The 16,449-nt window shown below is 50.6% G+C and overlaps 1 protein-coding gene across 1 annotated transcript in view; it reads right to left on the bottom strand.

Moving 5' to 3' along the window:
• Positions 1–16,449, bottom strand: part of SWAP70 (switching B cell complex subunit SWAP70) — a 51,772-nt gene that overhangs the window by 11,309 nt on the left and 24,014 nt on the right. The window contains exon 3 of the mRNA XM_069965030.1: positions 4,799–4,972. Coding sequence (XP_069821131.1) covers positions 4,799–4,972 — 174 coding nt within the window. The remainder of the gene's footprint in view (positions 1–4,798; positions 4,973–16,449) is intronic.

Genomic DNA, 16,449 nt, shown 5'->3' with positions numbered 1-16,449 from the left:
ATATAACACACCTGGGGTACAGTCACATTCCTGATGTACAGTCACACTCCCAGGGTACAGTCACAGTCCTGATGTACAGTCACACTCCCAGGGTACAGTCACATTCCTGATGTACAGTCACACTCCCAGGGTACAGTCACAGTCCTGATGTACAGTCACACTGCCGGATGTACATGTGATGTCCCACCATGGGTGTTACAAGTCTATACACCCAGCAAAAATCTGTACTTCAAGTGAAGTGGTAATGAAGTTATACCTAAGTTTTACCACTAGATGTCGCTATTTGTCTATGCACTTGTATATTGCACAGCTGTATTGAGCAAGGGGTTATTGTTTGTTTGTAATCTGCGCACCAATAAGAACTCTTTTCTTTTCTCCACCTATCACTATTCTCCTTTCTTTTCTCTGCACTTTCTTCTACACCAATCACAGGAGGTATTACACATCCTGTAGGAAGTAGTAACATGGAGAGAGGAAGTACACACCCACACCTAGAGAGTCTTATCCAAGTTTTGGTAGAGCGAGGATGCACAACAAGACGGTCCCTGCTATAGTTCAGCTGGGCCCTGGCTCTGCCAGGTCCACCCACCTGTCCGGTGTAGTCTAGTCTAGAGTGTGGTGGTGGATAGACGTATGGGATACACAAAGACTCCTTTCTTATTCAAAGTAACACTTGTTTTTATTATGCAGTGTTAAGTGTTAAATTAGAGATTACCCCAACCCACGCCGTGAACATCTCTAACAGTGCAGGACGGTATCCTGAAACAAGAGGAACTGATCCGGATAGAGCAAAGTTGCTACAAGCTTACGTACACTATCTCACAACGCGAGTGTAACCAGGTACTTTGTCCACCTTGCTCAACGAAGGTAACAAGGTCTGGGGCTTGTGTCACCCTAGGAGGATGGGTCACCCGACACTGTAGGGCAACAAGTGGCAAAGGTCGAAACACGGGCACAAATAGTCTTCTATTCAAGTATTCTTCAGTATTCTACTTCTTCTTCTTCTTCCAAAGTTCCGGCAGAGCACATTTCTAACCTGGGTTGGGATTCTCAGCACCAACTCATCTAGACTGTTCAGAACTCACTGTACTTCTCAGCACACAACCAAGTCAGCTCAGCTCTTCTGCTCCAAAAGCTCTTAACACAGATTGTGTCTAGTCAGAAGTCTATTATCTGCTACTGTACTAAGTATTCCTGAAGTTAAGAAGATTTATTTATGATAACAGGACTCAGTGATTATTGTTACGGCACCTACACAGCCACTACTCCATCTTTGGGTCATCTCCCCTTTCTGTGGGTGGCAGTACCGATAGTCCGGGAGGGTCTCCAACTCCACTCCCTGATGTACAGTGTCCCTCCTGGGATACAGTCACACTACATGATGTACAGTCACACTCCCAGGGTACAGCCACACTCCCTGATGTACAGTCACACTCCCAGGGTACAGTCACACTCCCAGGGTACAGTCACACTCCCTGATGTACAGTCACACTCCCTGATGTACAGTCACACTCCTGGGGTACAGTCACACTTCCTGATGTACAGTCACACTCCAAGGGTACAGTCACACTCCCAGGGTACAGTCACACTCCCAGGGTACAGCCACACTCCCTGATGTAGTCACACTCCCAGGGTACAGTCACACTCCCAGGGTACAGTCACACACCTGGGGTACAGTCACACTCCCAGGGTACAGCCACACTCCCTGATGTACAGTCACACTCCCTGATGTACAGTCACACTCCCAGGGTACAGTCACACTCCCTGATGTACAGTCACACTCCCAGGGTACAGCCACACTCCCTGATGTACAGTCACACTCCCAGGGTACAGCCACACTCCCTGATGTACAGTCACACTCCCAGGGTACAGTCACACTCCCAGGGTACAGCCACACTCCCTGATGTACAGTCACACTCCCAGGGTACAGTCACACTCCCGGGGTACAGTCACACTCCCAGGGTACAGCCACACTCCCTGATGTACAGTCCCACTCCCAGGGTACAGTCACACTCCCGGGGTACAGTCACACACCTGGGGTACAGTCACACTCCCTGATGTACAGTCACACTCCCAGGGTACAGTCACACTCCCAGGGTACAGCCACACTCCCTGATGTACAGTCACACTCCCAGGGTACAGCCACACTCCCTGATGTACAGTCACACTCCCAGGGTACAGCCACACTCCCTGATGTACAGTCACACTCCCTGATGTAGTCACACTCCCGGGGTACAGCCACACTCCCTGATGTACAGTCACACTCCCTGATGTACAGTCACACTCCCAGGGTACAGCCACACTCCCTGATGTACAGTCACACTCCCTGATGTACAGTCACACTCCCAGGGTACAGCCACACTCCCTGATGTACAGTCACACTCCCAGGGTAAAGTAACACTCCCTGATGTACAGTCACACTCCCAGGGTACAGCCACACTCCCTGATGTACAGTCACACTCCCAGGGTAAAGTAACACTCCCTGATGTACAGTCACACTCCCGGGGTACAGCCACACTCCCAGGGTACAGTCACACTCCCTGATGTACAGTCACACTCCCAGGGTACAGCCACACTCCCTGATGTACAGCCACACTCCCAGGGTACAGTCACACTCCCTGATGTACAGTCACACTCCCTGATGTAGTCACACTCCCGGGGTACAGCCACACTCCCTGATGTACAGTCACACTCCCTGATGTACAGTCACACTCCCGGGGTACAGCCACACTCCCAGGGTACAGTCACACTCCCTGATGTACAGCCACACTCCCAGGGTACAGTCACACTCCCTGATGTACAGCCACACTCCCAGGGTACAGTCACACTCCCTGATGTACAGTCACACTCCCAGGGTACAGCCACACTCCCTGATGTACAGTCACACTCCCAGGGTACAGCCACACTCCCTGATGTACAGTCACACTCCCTGATGTAGTCACACTCCCGGGGTACAGCCACACTCCCTGATGTACAGTCACACTCCCTGATGTACAGTCACACTCCCAGGGTACAGCCACACTCCCTGATGTACAGTCACACTCCCAGGGTAAAGTAACACTCCCTGATGTACAGTCACACTCCCAGGGTACAGCCACACTCCCTGATGTACAGTCACACTCCCAGGGTAAAGTAACACTCCCTGATGTACAGTCACACTCCCGGGGTACAGCCACACTCCCTGATGTACAGTCACACTCCCAGGGTAAAGTAACACTCCCTGATGTACAGTCACACTCCCGGGGTACAGCCACACTCCCTGATGTACAGTCACACTCCCAGGGTAAAGTAACACTCCCTGATGTACAGTCACACTCCCAGGGTACAGCCACACTCCCTGATGTACAGTCACACTCCCAGGGTAAAGTAACACTCCCTGATGTACAGTCACACTCCCGGGGTACAGCCACACTCGTGCGGTACAGTCACACTCCTGGGGTAAAGTAACACTCCCTGATGTACAGTCACACTCCCAGGGTACAGCCACACTCCCTGATGTACAGTCACACTCCCAGGGTACAGTCACACTCCCTGATGTACAGTCACACTCCTGGGGTAAAGTAACACTCCCTGATGTACAGTCACACTCCCAGGGTACAGTCCCAATCTGTGATGTACAGTCACACTCCCAGGGTACAGTCACACTCCCAGGGTACAGTCACACTCCCTGATGTACAGTCACACTCCCGGGGTACAGTCACACTCTCTGATGTACAGTCACACTCCCTGATGTACAGTCACACTCCTAAGATAAGTCAACCTCCTGGGATACAGTCACACTCCTGGGATACAGTCACACTCCCGAAGGTACAGTCACACTCCCGGGGTACAGCCACACTCCATGATGTACAGTCACACTCCCAGGGTACAGTCCCAATCCGTGATGTACAGTCACACTCCCGGGATACAGTCACACTCCCTGATGTACAGTCACACTCCCGGGGTACAGTCACACTCCCGGGGTACAGTCACACTCTCTGATGTACAGTCACACTCTCTGATGTACAGTCACACTCCCTGATGTTCAGTCACACTCCCTGATGTACAGTCACACTCCTAAGATAAGTCAACCTCCTGGGATACAGTCACACTCCTGGGATACAGTCACACTCCCGAAGGTACAGTCACACTCCCGGGGTACAGCCACACTCGTGCGGTACAGTCACACTCCCTGATGTACAGTCACACTCCTGGGGTAAAGTAACACTCCCTGATGTACAGTCACACTCCCGGATGTACAGTCACACTCCTAGGGTACAGCCACACTCCTGGAGTACAGTCACACTCCTCACACTCGCTGTAATGATGTGATACAACTGGTGAATATACCATGTGAGATGTATCTGTTATATGATTTGTATAACCGCGCTGCTGCCGCTGCCGCCGCTGTGCGCCTGTCAGGTCCGGGCAGATCCGTAAACCGATTCCATAAAATAGAGTCACTGATTTACTAAAATATTTACAGAAAAACACAAACAAACCGTAAAGAGAGAAAACAGGGAGCGAGAAGCAAACATTGAGAACGTCCGGGTCACCGCCCCAGGTAGGGACGACTCTACTGTCGCTCCTGACACTACTACATACAATATAGAAGAAAAACGTAACCTTGTCTCTGTGTTACCAGCTGCGGCTGACTAGTGCGCACTCATAGCGGCTACTTACTGCCAGAGCCAGGATTTTTCTGCCTCGCGGCTCCACCTTCTGGCGCGGGTTGGTCTGTTACCAGTCCAGAATATTTTATTTCTATGTATTCTAAGATGGCGGTATATTATCTATTATGGTGTCATTAGGCTCTTACCTCCTCGGGGACGATGGTGAGCGGGTACTTGTCGTCGGCCAGGAAGTTAAATATGGTCCACACCTTGAAGGCGCTGTCCTCGCTGATGCAGAGCGGATCCTTCACCAGGTGCTTCTTGGCGCACAGGGTCCAGCACATCCGATAGAACTCCACCTTGTCAAAGTGTCCCTGCACCTGAAAAAGTCAAGTGACTCGAAGTATGACATCTGTATAGCGTATATATATATATATATATATCACAGAATATGAGAGCTAATACAAAGTCCCTCCGACTGACCAAGAACACCCGAACCACAAACATGACTATGATAGATGCTATGGGGCGATTGTAACACAGTGGCGGACCCTCTAACAGGACGGCAAGCTCCATCCTAGCGGGTAGCGATTTATATAATTTATCTGTATAGAACTGTATAAGTAACATTTGGTTTACTGAGCTTCAGCAGCCCTGCATAGACATGGTAACCTTCTGTCTGCCTGTGGTCACCACTAGGGGGAGCTCTCTGTATACAGATGTGTTATTTATTCCAATGTATAATCAGTATACAGCTACATGATAACTCTGCCTTTGCCCACCACTAGGGGGAGCTCTCTGTATACAGATTTATTACTTACCCCAATGTATAATCAGTATACAGCTACATGATAACTGTCTGCCTGTGGCCACCACTAGGGGGAGCTCACTGTATACAGATGTATTATTCAGGTCAATGTATAATCAGTATACAGCTACATGATAACTGTCTGCCTGTGGCCACCACTAGGGGGAGCTCACTGTATACAGATGTATTATTCAGGTCAATGTATAATCAGTATACAGTTACATGACAACTGTCTGTCTGTGGCCACCACTAGGGGGAGCTCTCTGTATATAGATTTATTATTTACCCCAATGTATAATCAGTATACAGTTACATGATAACTGTGCCTGTGGACACCACTAGGGGGATCTCTTTGCATACAGATGTATTATTTATTCCAATGTATAAGCAGTATACAGTTACATGATAATTTTCTGTCTGCCTGTGGCCACCACTAGAGGGAGCTCACTGTGTACAGATTTATTATGATCCATTCCATGTGGGTTACAGCTAGTATCTCTAATTAACACCTGGACCCCTTAGAAGCAGCTGAGCCCCCACTATATCACAGGACACTCCGCATGGCAACCGCTTCTTCACTTCCTTCATCTTCTGTTCCCTCATCCCCTGTTACACAAGCCGCCACCACCTTCTTATAATCCAGCGCCATCCGCTGAGGTTACATATATAAATGCTTCAGGTTTCCCCATCCGCGCCACAGCTGAGAAGGTCTGGGAAGGGTTAAGTGTCGGGCGGACTGTGGGGGCCCCGGCCCTCCATGTTATAAGATGGAGTTGTCCATCTGGGCGCAGGGCCAGCCCCCCGGACCACAATGAGCCCCCTGTTCACTCGCCTTGTTTCCTTCTCTGCAAGATCAATAATTCATTTGCATCTGAGAAAAGCGAGAACTTTCTGCAAAATCCCGAACGAGCCCCCCCCCCCCCCCCCCATAAAAGAAGAGGGGGTGACAGCGTCTCCGCACCTTTGTCATGGTAATCCGGATGCCGACAGCAACAGCGACCACAGCGGAGATGTATCCGGAAGATGGGGGGGAAACGCAAGAAATGCGAGACCCCAACACTGCACATTGTATAACACTTAGAGCTGCAGTCACTATTCTGCTGGTGGGGTCACTGTGTACATACATTACATTGCTGAGTTACATCCTGTATTATGCCCCAGAGCTGCAGTCACTATTCTGCTGGTGGGGTCACTGTGTACATACATTACATTGCTGAGTTACATCCTGTATTATACACCAGAGCTGCACTCACTATTCTGCTGGTGAGGTCACTGTGTACATACATTTACTGATCCTGAGTTACATCCTGTATTATACTCCAGAGCTGCACTCATTATTCTGCTGGTGGGGTCACTGTGTACATACATTACTGATCCTGAGTTACATCCTGTATTATACTCCAGAGCTGCACTCACTATTCTGCTGGTGGGGTCACTGTGTACATACATTACAATACTGATCCTGAGTTAAATCCTGTATTATACCCCAGAGCTGCACTCATTATTCTGCTGGTGGGGTCACTGTGTACATACATTACTGCTCCTGAGTTACATCCTGTATTATACCCCAGAGCTGCACTCACTATTCTGCTGGTGGGGTCACTGTGTACATACATTACAATACTGATCCTGAGTTAAATCCTGTATTATACCCCAGAGCTGCACTCATTATTCTGCTGGTGGGGTCACTGTGTACATACATTACATTACTGATCCTGAGTTACATCCTGTATTATACTCCAGAGCTGCGCTCACTATTCTGCTGGTGGGGTCACTGTGTACATACATTTACTGATCCTGAGTTACATCCTGTAATTCTTTTTATTAGAAAAATATAAAACATAACAAGTATAACTACATAAACATAAACGCGGCTCCATCAGCCAGAACAAAAACAAATACAAAGCTTTTCTGCTTATAACAAAAACAACAAATTAATAAATTCTTAAACAATATCTTTACGGAAAGGAAATCATCCCTCACACCTGCCTCACTGGCCAGTCCAGCTTCATTATAAGATACTACCAAAATCCCCCAAACTTACAACTATTACCACCCCCACCACCGCTACTATCTACCCCACACTCACACCTCACAGCACACAGAAATAATATAGTAAAGACACTTTAGACCAAAGGCCAAAAAGCTATAACATGTTTGAGCCATGCTTGACTCTAACTTAATACAGTCCCTGCTTGGACATAACTGAACAAAATAAGAAAACAAAACTACACAAAGCTTTTTTTTTTTTTTTTTTTTTTTTCTCTTCAACACACACACAGCACCCCCCTACTCACACACACCCCAGCACAATTCACCAACCAAACCTCCCATCCCCGTATACATAACTCCCACCTAACCCCCCACCACCACCACACACACACACACACTAGACAACTCTCTCCACAGGAGAGAAGCCCTACTGGTACCCAGCCTGCCATACTCCAAAGACCTGATCTTCCCAAGGTCACCAGTGATGTTCCTACAGACCTCCACCTCGGAGAGGACTCTACGCTGTGTAGATACTAGACACCGTGCGTTCCACGTGTGGTACCTAACTACTATGCTGACTAAGAATAACGTGCAGCGATCTCGGCCACCCAGGTTCCTGAATGCCCCATAAGCCCACTCCGGATAGGCGAGACTGACTAACTGACTCCAACCTATGGAGGCGCCCACCCTGGTGTAAACCCCTATATTGAAGGGACAATGAAGCAGGAAATGATCCATACTCTCTAGCGTATTCCCACACTCCTCTCGGGGACACCCCCGATCATCGGAGCTCCTGCACTTCAAATTGTCCCTCACATATAGCTTCCCCTGGAAGCAGCGCCAGGCCAAGTCCCAAAACTTCTGGGGGATCCTCTTTGAATTCAAAAGATTTAACCCAACCCTCAGATCCCGACCTGGGCAATCCCTGAGCGCCAGGGGCTTCTGGAAATGGGTCAACAGAACCCTTTGGTCAAGGAATTTCCTTGACTGAGTCCTGATCTCCCACATTCCCAGACCCCACCGACGTATCATCTTCAGAGTCGGGGTAGCGTAAGCCGGGAGATACCCATGTGGTGTACGAAGGTCCTTCACTCGCCCTCCTGTCTCCCATTCCTGGAAGAAAGGCCGAAACCATTCCCTGCAGGAGAGTACCCACTGAGGAGCCCTCTCTTTCCAGAGGTTTGCGATGTTAGCTTTCAAGAAGGTGTTCACTAAGAACACCACAGGGTTCACCATAGACAAACCCCCAAGTCTCCTTGTGCGGTACGTAACCTCTCTCTTGACCAGGTTCAGCCTATTCCCCCATAACAGCTGGAAGAACAGGCTGTAGATCCTAGTATAGGAAGCCTCTGGCAAGATACATACACTGCCCAGGTAGATGAACAAAGGGAGCAGGTACGATTTGATCAGGTGTACCCTTTCCCTGAGGGTCAAAGACCAACCCTTCCACTGGTCCACCCTCCGTGTGGCATCCTGGAGCCTACCATCCCAGTTTTCAGTGGGGTAATCACCCTGGCCAAATGTGATGCCCAATACTTTTGCTGACTCTTGGGGCTCTGGAAGGGTGCCCGGGAGATCAAACCTGGGATCTCCCCCTCCCAGCCAGAGACTCTCACACTTATCCTGGTTGATCTTGGACCCGGACGCCTCCGAGTAGCGCTCCACTTCAGACATCACCATATCTGCCTCCCCTCTCGAGGATACAAAAACAGTGACATCATCAGCGTACGCTACCACTCTCAGGGTGGCTTCTGGTTCCTCCAGGCTCATCCCGACCCCTGCCAATGGTCCACAACCAACCCTCCTAAGGAAAGGGTCAATCGCGAACACATACAACAGTGGGCTCAAAGGACAGCCCTGGCGAACCCCAGACCCAACCTCAAAAGAGCGGCCAGACCAACCGTTCACCAGCGGGAAACTCTCTGCCCCTGCATACAAGATCTTAAGCCAATTGACAAAAGTATCTGGTAGGCCATATCTCCGAAGGACGGACCAGAGGTACTCGTGGTTCACCCGATCAAATGCTTTGGCCTGATCCAGGGACAGCAAGTACCCCTTCCAAAGACCCGCACTACTCCGCTCCACTGCCTCCCTGACACTAAGGACAGCACTTAAGGTGCTTCGGCCTGGAACAGAGCAGTGCTGAGCCCCCGAAAGGAGCCGGGGTGCAAACTTCACCAGCCGATTAAACAGTATCTTGGCCAGAATCTTCCTGTCCGCATTGAGAAGAGCTATGGGCCTCCAATTCTCAATACGGCTCGAATCTTTACCCTTTGACAGAAGAATCAGGGCTGACCTCCTCATTGACCTCGGCAGAGTGCCCGAGGAGAGACACTCATTGAAGACCTCGGTCAAGAGGGGAACCAAGAGGTCCCTGAAGGTCTTATACCACTCAGATGTTAAGCCATCTGGACCTGGCGACTTCTTGAGGGCAAGCCCTTCAATCGCCAGTCTAACTTCCTCTTCCCTGATCTCTTCTGCCAAAACATCAAGAGAGGGGTCTACCCCTGGCTCAGGAATGGTTTCAGCCAGGAAACCCGACATCACATCCCGATCTAGATCCTTCCTCCCCAAGAGGTGTGAGTAAAAGGATCTGACGACCTCCAGGATCCCTGATCTGGACCGGTTCAGAGATCCCGTACTATCAACCAGTCCAGTCACGATCTTACTACTCACTGACATCTTACAGTTTCTGTAGGGGTCGGGCGAGCGGTACCTCCCGAAATCCCTCTCAAAAACTAAAGATGCGTGCCTATCATACTGACACCTCATGAGCAAGGCTTTCACTCTGGAGATCTCCTCTCTACTACCTCCAGTCGAGACGAGATGCTCGAGTTTCCTCCTCAGGCCCTGATACACACGATACCTATTCAGGGATCTGAGGCTTGAGAGCTGGCGGAAGAACCTCGCAACCCGCTTCTTGAATATCTCCCACCACTCTGACTTACTACTACATAGGCCCAGTAGAGGTACCTGACTCTGAAGAAAATCCTCAAAGGATTGTCTTACCTCTGCTTCTTCCAGGAGGGACGAATTCAGCCTCCAGTAGCCTCTACCCATCCGGGGGGTCTCTGAAACATTCAGGGAAAACAAAATTAGACAGTGGTCGGAGAACTCCACCTCAACCACGGACACTGCGGAAGAGACGGCTTCCTCCTTTAAATAAAACCTGTCTAATCTAGACCTGCAGCTACCTCGATGATAGGTGAAACCCGCGTGGCCCGAGGGTGTCCGGATGTGGGCATCCTCTAGGCGAGCTTCCCTAACTATACTAATCAGGGCCATGCTATCATAAGCCAGCTTGTCTTTGGCGCCTCTCCTGTCCTGAGACCTCGTGATAGTATTGAAGTCTCCACCAAAGATCACCTGCCGACTCGTAAAAAGAAAGGGCTTAATCCTCATAAAAAGGCTTTTACGGTCCCACTTAGTTTGTGGGGCATAGATGTTAATGAGCCTGAGCTCTTGCCCCTTCATGAGGACATCCAAGATCAGGCACCTCCCCATTTCCAACTCGATAACCCGTCTGCATTCTACAGGAGCGGTAAAAAGGACCGCCACCCCACTATACGGCTCAGCCGCAAGAGACCAGTGTGAAGGTCCATGCCTCCACTCTCGCTTGGCTTTTACTAGCAAGGCTTGGTCTGTCAACCTGGTCTCCTGCAAAAACAAAATGTCGGCGTTAATACGACCGAGAAAATCAAAGGCTGCAAATCTAGCCGTATCCGACTTAATGCTGGCACAGTTAATGGATGCCACAGTCAATGGGGTGAGTGCCGCCATCATGGGTGATCGAGTTGGACAGCCTTGTCTCTTTATTTCCTACCCTTCTTTTTACCACCTTCCCCATCAGAAGATGCCTTCTCTTTAACCCGCTTTAAAGATGCAGACATATCCATACCCAGATCCTCATCTCCTGACCCAGGGGCCACCTGACCTCCCAAGGAAACTGCCTCAGAAGGAACAGGCTCGGCACCTCCTGGAGACCTCACCGTCTCCAAAATCAGTCCCTCAACCTCGGATTTGCCGAGGGCCTGGTACCTATTGGACAGAACGATCAGAGGGGGGTCAGTCAGGCTTTCCTTTGGCACTTGGCCCGCAACACCGGAGGACAAAGAAGAAGATGCCCTAGGCCCCCTCTGGCTTTGCCTCCTACTGTCGCACTTACGTTTTTCATTTTGCCCTTTCCCACCGTCCTCATCCAAACTTTCATATTGGGAGGAACTGGAGGAAATGGCTCTCTTTGCCTCCTCTTTACGAAGTCTCCTTATCTCTTCATCTAACTCAATATCCTCTAGAGCCTCAGCTGTTCCCTCTAAGACGGCATCTGGAGCAGGACCACTGGTTACTCCTGCCACCAGGGAACTTCCCAGGTCCCTGCTCCTTCTGCGCTTCTCCTCTCGCCTTAGCTTAGAGGGGGTCTTGTTTTTTACCTTCTTCACTGGCACTAGTGCCCCTTCTCCTCTGCTGGTCCCTTCCCCAGGTGAGGCAACAACAAGGCTCTCCCCATCTTGGGCGGCCGCAGCATTGGAGAATGAGCGTGGACACCTGCTAAATGGGTGACCAAGGTCACCACACAGGTGACAGCGAATCCGGCCACAGGCGGCAGCCAGATGACCCTCCGCACCGCACAATGCACAAATCAGCTTAGTGCAGTTTGCACTAAAGTGGGTGGGATCCCCACACCTGTGACACAGCTTCGGCTGCCCCTGATAAAAGACTTGGATCCTATCGCGTCCGAGGAAGGCAGCAGATGGTATGTGTGCGACAGTGTTACCTGAACGACGGAGGCGAACGGAAAATGTCCAGGCTCCGGACCAAATACCATGCTCATCCAGATTTTTTTTGGGGATGTCCGTCACCTCCCCATACCTGCCTAGCCAGGTCATGATGTCATAGCAAGAAAGCGACTCGTTGCGCGTCAAAACGGTCACTTTCTTGACGGAACTCTGACGGGATACCGCCTTTACAGCGAAATCCCGCCACACAGGCTCATCCTTCACCAGCTCGTGATTGGACCAGAAGAGCTCAAGTCCCTCTGGTTTCACAAAGCTGATGTCGAATTCAGAGGTACCATAGGGGTGGATCAGGGCAAAGATGTCATTCGCCCTGAAACTCATCTGGAAGAGAAGCTCCACCACCTTTGCCCTGGATGGGCACGCATCACTGCCTCTCCATACCAGACGGGCCACGTTCCTACGGCCAACCTCCTGCCCGGATGTCGGAAGGGACCAGACCACTTCCCCATTATGCTCTCGGAATGCCCCAAGCCCATGTCTTTCTACGTAGAAGGACAGGTCGACCTCCCGGCCCTCTACTTGGAGCGTTCTGTCTCCTCTCCTTAACGCCTCCAGGAGGCGCCGTTGCAAGTTACCTTCTCCTGGATTAGGAGATGAGGATCCCCTAGTTCCCCCAGCAGTGACATTGGCATAGCTCCTTACTGGAGCAGCCACCACTGGGGGGGCAGCCGGACCATCCCCACTCCCCCCAGCAACCACAGAAGAAACAATAATATCAGCATCAAATATACCCTGCCTAGCTGGGCTGGACTGGCCTACCTGTAGTCTGGCTGGCTTTATTACATTACCATGAGATATAGCAGATCTGGCATTAGCAGTGGCATCCTTGGCATCCCCGGGCACATTTGACTGGGCAACTGTCTTCCCCTTAACTTGGGGAGATGCAGCATTGCCACCTGTCCGGCCCTCAGCCTCAGCCAGCACCTCTGCCTCAATCTCCTGCACCGCCTGAAGCATGGCTTCATTAATGTCATGTCCATTGGTGTGTACCTGCGGCACCAGACAGGCACCTGACTTAGTGACAGTCTCTTTATTGCTGGCTCCTTCCCCAGCAGTAAGATCCACCAGAGATGTTTCTGCATTTCCGGGGGCACAGACGACCCCTGCGCCTATATAGGAGTGCCCCGTTACAGCAGACACACTCATCGGACCACTAACACCTCCTGGCAACTTAATGACACTCCTCCCCTTGCCTGCAGAGGAGTGACCTGCAGCACAGCGACCGCTGCCCACCTCCGTCTTATCGCTGGCACTTATGCCTTCTCTCGAAGCCTGGACACTCCTCCCTTTGCCTGCAGAGGAGCGCCCTGCAGCTCCAGGTCCACTCAAAGGATCACGCACAAGCTTGGTTTTGATGCCCGACCGCCCGGGCAATGTGCCAGCCGCTGGCACTGGGACACTCCTCCCTTTACCTGCAGAGGAGCGCCCTGCACACGTCACCTCAGCCACCAAACTGTCCGGCCCCCTGGCCGCTCCTACACCATTACCGACCTCACTACCCTGACCAGCGAGGTCGGCACTCTCCGCCATCTTGGTTGTACTCTTACTGGCTTTCTGGCCCCGCTCCACAGTAGCAGAAGTGGGGACAGTCAGATTACCAGTATCTGCACCCTGAGACGACTTTCCAGCCGCCCCAGACTGCACAAAGGGAACATACACGAGGTTCACCTGCTCTGCTGGCTTCTTCCTCTTTTTCTTGCTTTTTTTCTTCTTTTTAATTAACTCCTCCTTCCCCAGGTCATCTCCAAAGCTGAAGTTCTCCATGTGCACTGGGGATTCAATCTGTTTTATTTGTGCAAGCAGAGCTCCTCCAGAATCGTCATCATCACCATCATCATCATCCTCTGTAGAGCCTTCTCCTGAAGATGTCGGTAAGGCCACTTGTCCTGCAGGTAGACTCAGCTGGGACTCATCCACCCCTTGTGCGCTGGAAGATTTTGTAGCCAAGTCCTCCAGACTCGCTGTCACAGGGGTCTCTCCAGCTTCCATATCTTCACCTTCCTCTTCCTCACTACTGCTCTCACCATCCGCAGAACAATCACCCCCATCCTCCTCCTCCCTCTTTGGGGATTTCATCCTGGCAAACCTGTCTTCATTGAGGAGCTTCTCTCTGAAGACATCGCTGCCCTCCAGGATAACCATCCTCTGCAGCTCCCCATCTGTGATCTCCTGCTGCAGAGACTTCACCTTTGCTGTGAGTCCAGGCTTCTGTTTCTTTGGGGCTGAGCTGGCTCTGTGTTTAGCAAAACTCAGGTCGTCTCTTAACCCCTTCAGTCTCTTTCCCAGCTGCTCATACTCAGCAAGCTTTGCAGCTATTCTGGAGCCATAGGTGGCTGCAGACTCTTTGGGCCCCCTGAGACCCCACTGCTCCACCACCTGACTCTCCTGGGAGCCCCTCCGTGCAGCTGCACCTGCACCCCGTCTTCCGCTCACCTTGCTTGCAGGCTTTGTATCAACATCAGAAACCTTGCGGCTTCCATCCGTCGCTGGAAGGGCTGGGTCCACATTGCTGCGAACCCTACTAGATCTTCTTACCCCTCCAGCCGGAGCGCTGGCCGGTAGCTTACACTCTACACCCCCCGCCGGCCTTGACCGGGAGGTGGAGGTCAGGGGATCCATGCTGAAGACTCTCCCAGGAAGCTGCCACCTTCCTGGGGAAGCAGGTGGTAAATCAGCCTCTCTCCTCCTGGAAGTCTGGAAGTGTGGAACTCAGCAGCAAACGCAGACACACCCAGTAACCACACCCTCCAGAGCTGCACTCACTATTCTGCTGGTGGGGTCACTGTGTACATACATTACATTACTGATCCTGAGTTACATCCTGTATTATACCCCAGAGCTGCACTCATTATTCTGCTGGTGGGGTCACTGTGTACATACATTTACTGATCCTGAGTTACATCCTGTATTATACTCCAGAGCTGCACTCACTATTCTGCTGGTGGGGGTCACTGTGTACATACATTACTGATCCTGAGTTACATCCTGTATTATACCCCAGAGCTGCACTCGCTATTCTGCTGGTGGGGTCACTGTGTATATACATTACATTACTGATCCTGAGTTACATCCTGTATTATACCCCGGAGCTGCACTCACTATTCTGCTGGTGGGGTCACTGTGTATATACATTACATTACTGATCCTGAGTTACATCCTGTATTATACCCCGGAGCTGCACTCACTATTCTGCTGGTGGGGTCACTGTGTACATACATTACTGATCCTGAGTTACATCCTGTATTATACTCCGGAGCTGCACTCCCTATTCTGCTGGTGGGGTCACTGAGTACATACATTACTGATCCTGAGTTACATCCTGTATTATACCCCAGAGCTGCACTCACTATTCTGCTGGTGGGGTCACTGAGTACATACATTACATTACTGATCCTGAGTTACATCCTGTATTATACCCCAGAGCTGCACTCATTATTCTGCTGGTGGGGTCACTGTGTACATACATTACATTACTGATCCTGAGTTACATCCTGTATTATACCCCAGAGCTGCACTCACTATTCTGCTGGTGGGGTCACTGTGTACATACATTACATTACTGATCCTGAGTTACATCCTGTATTATACCCCAGAGCTGCACTCATTATTCTGCTGGTGGGGTCACTGTGTACATACATTTACTGATCCTGAGTTACATCCTGTATTATACTCCAGAGCTGCACTCACTATTCTGCTGGTGGGGGTCACTGTGTACATACATTACTGATCCTGAGTTACATCCTGTATTATACCCCAGAGCTGCACTCGCTATTCTGCTGGTGGGGTCACTGTGTATATACATTACATTACTGATCCTGAGTTACATCCTGTATTATACCCCGGAGCTGCACTCACTATTCTGCTGGTGGGGTCACTGTGTATATACATTACATTACTGATCCTGAGTTACATCCTGTATTATACCCCGGAGCTGCACTCACTATTCTGCTGGTGGGGTCACTGTGTACATACATTACTGATCCTGAGTTACATCCTGTATTATACTCCGGAGCTGCACTCCCTATTCTGCTGGTGGGGTCACTGAGTACATACATTACTGATCCTGAGTTACATCCTGTATTATACCCCAGAGCTGCACTCACTATTCTGCTGGTGGGGTCACTGAGTACATACATTACTGATCCTGAGTTACATCCTGTATTATACCCCAGAGCTGCACTCACTATTCTGCTGGTGGGGTCACTGTGTACATACATTACTGATCCTGAGTTACATCCTGTATTATACTCCAGAGCTGCAC

The sequence above is a fragment of the Dendropsophus ebraccatus genome, chromosome 4 (genome assembly GCF_027789765.1).
Source record: "Dendropsophus ebraccatus isolate aDenEbr1 chromosome 4, aDenEbr1.pat, whole genome shotgun sequence".
NCBI lineage: Eukaryota > Metazoa > Chordata > Amphibia > Anura > Hylidae > Dendropsophus > Dendropsophus ebraccatus.
The sequence above is the reverse complement of the archived record's forward strand: the minus strand, read 5'-3'. Positions and strand labels throughout refer to the sequence as shown.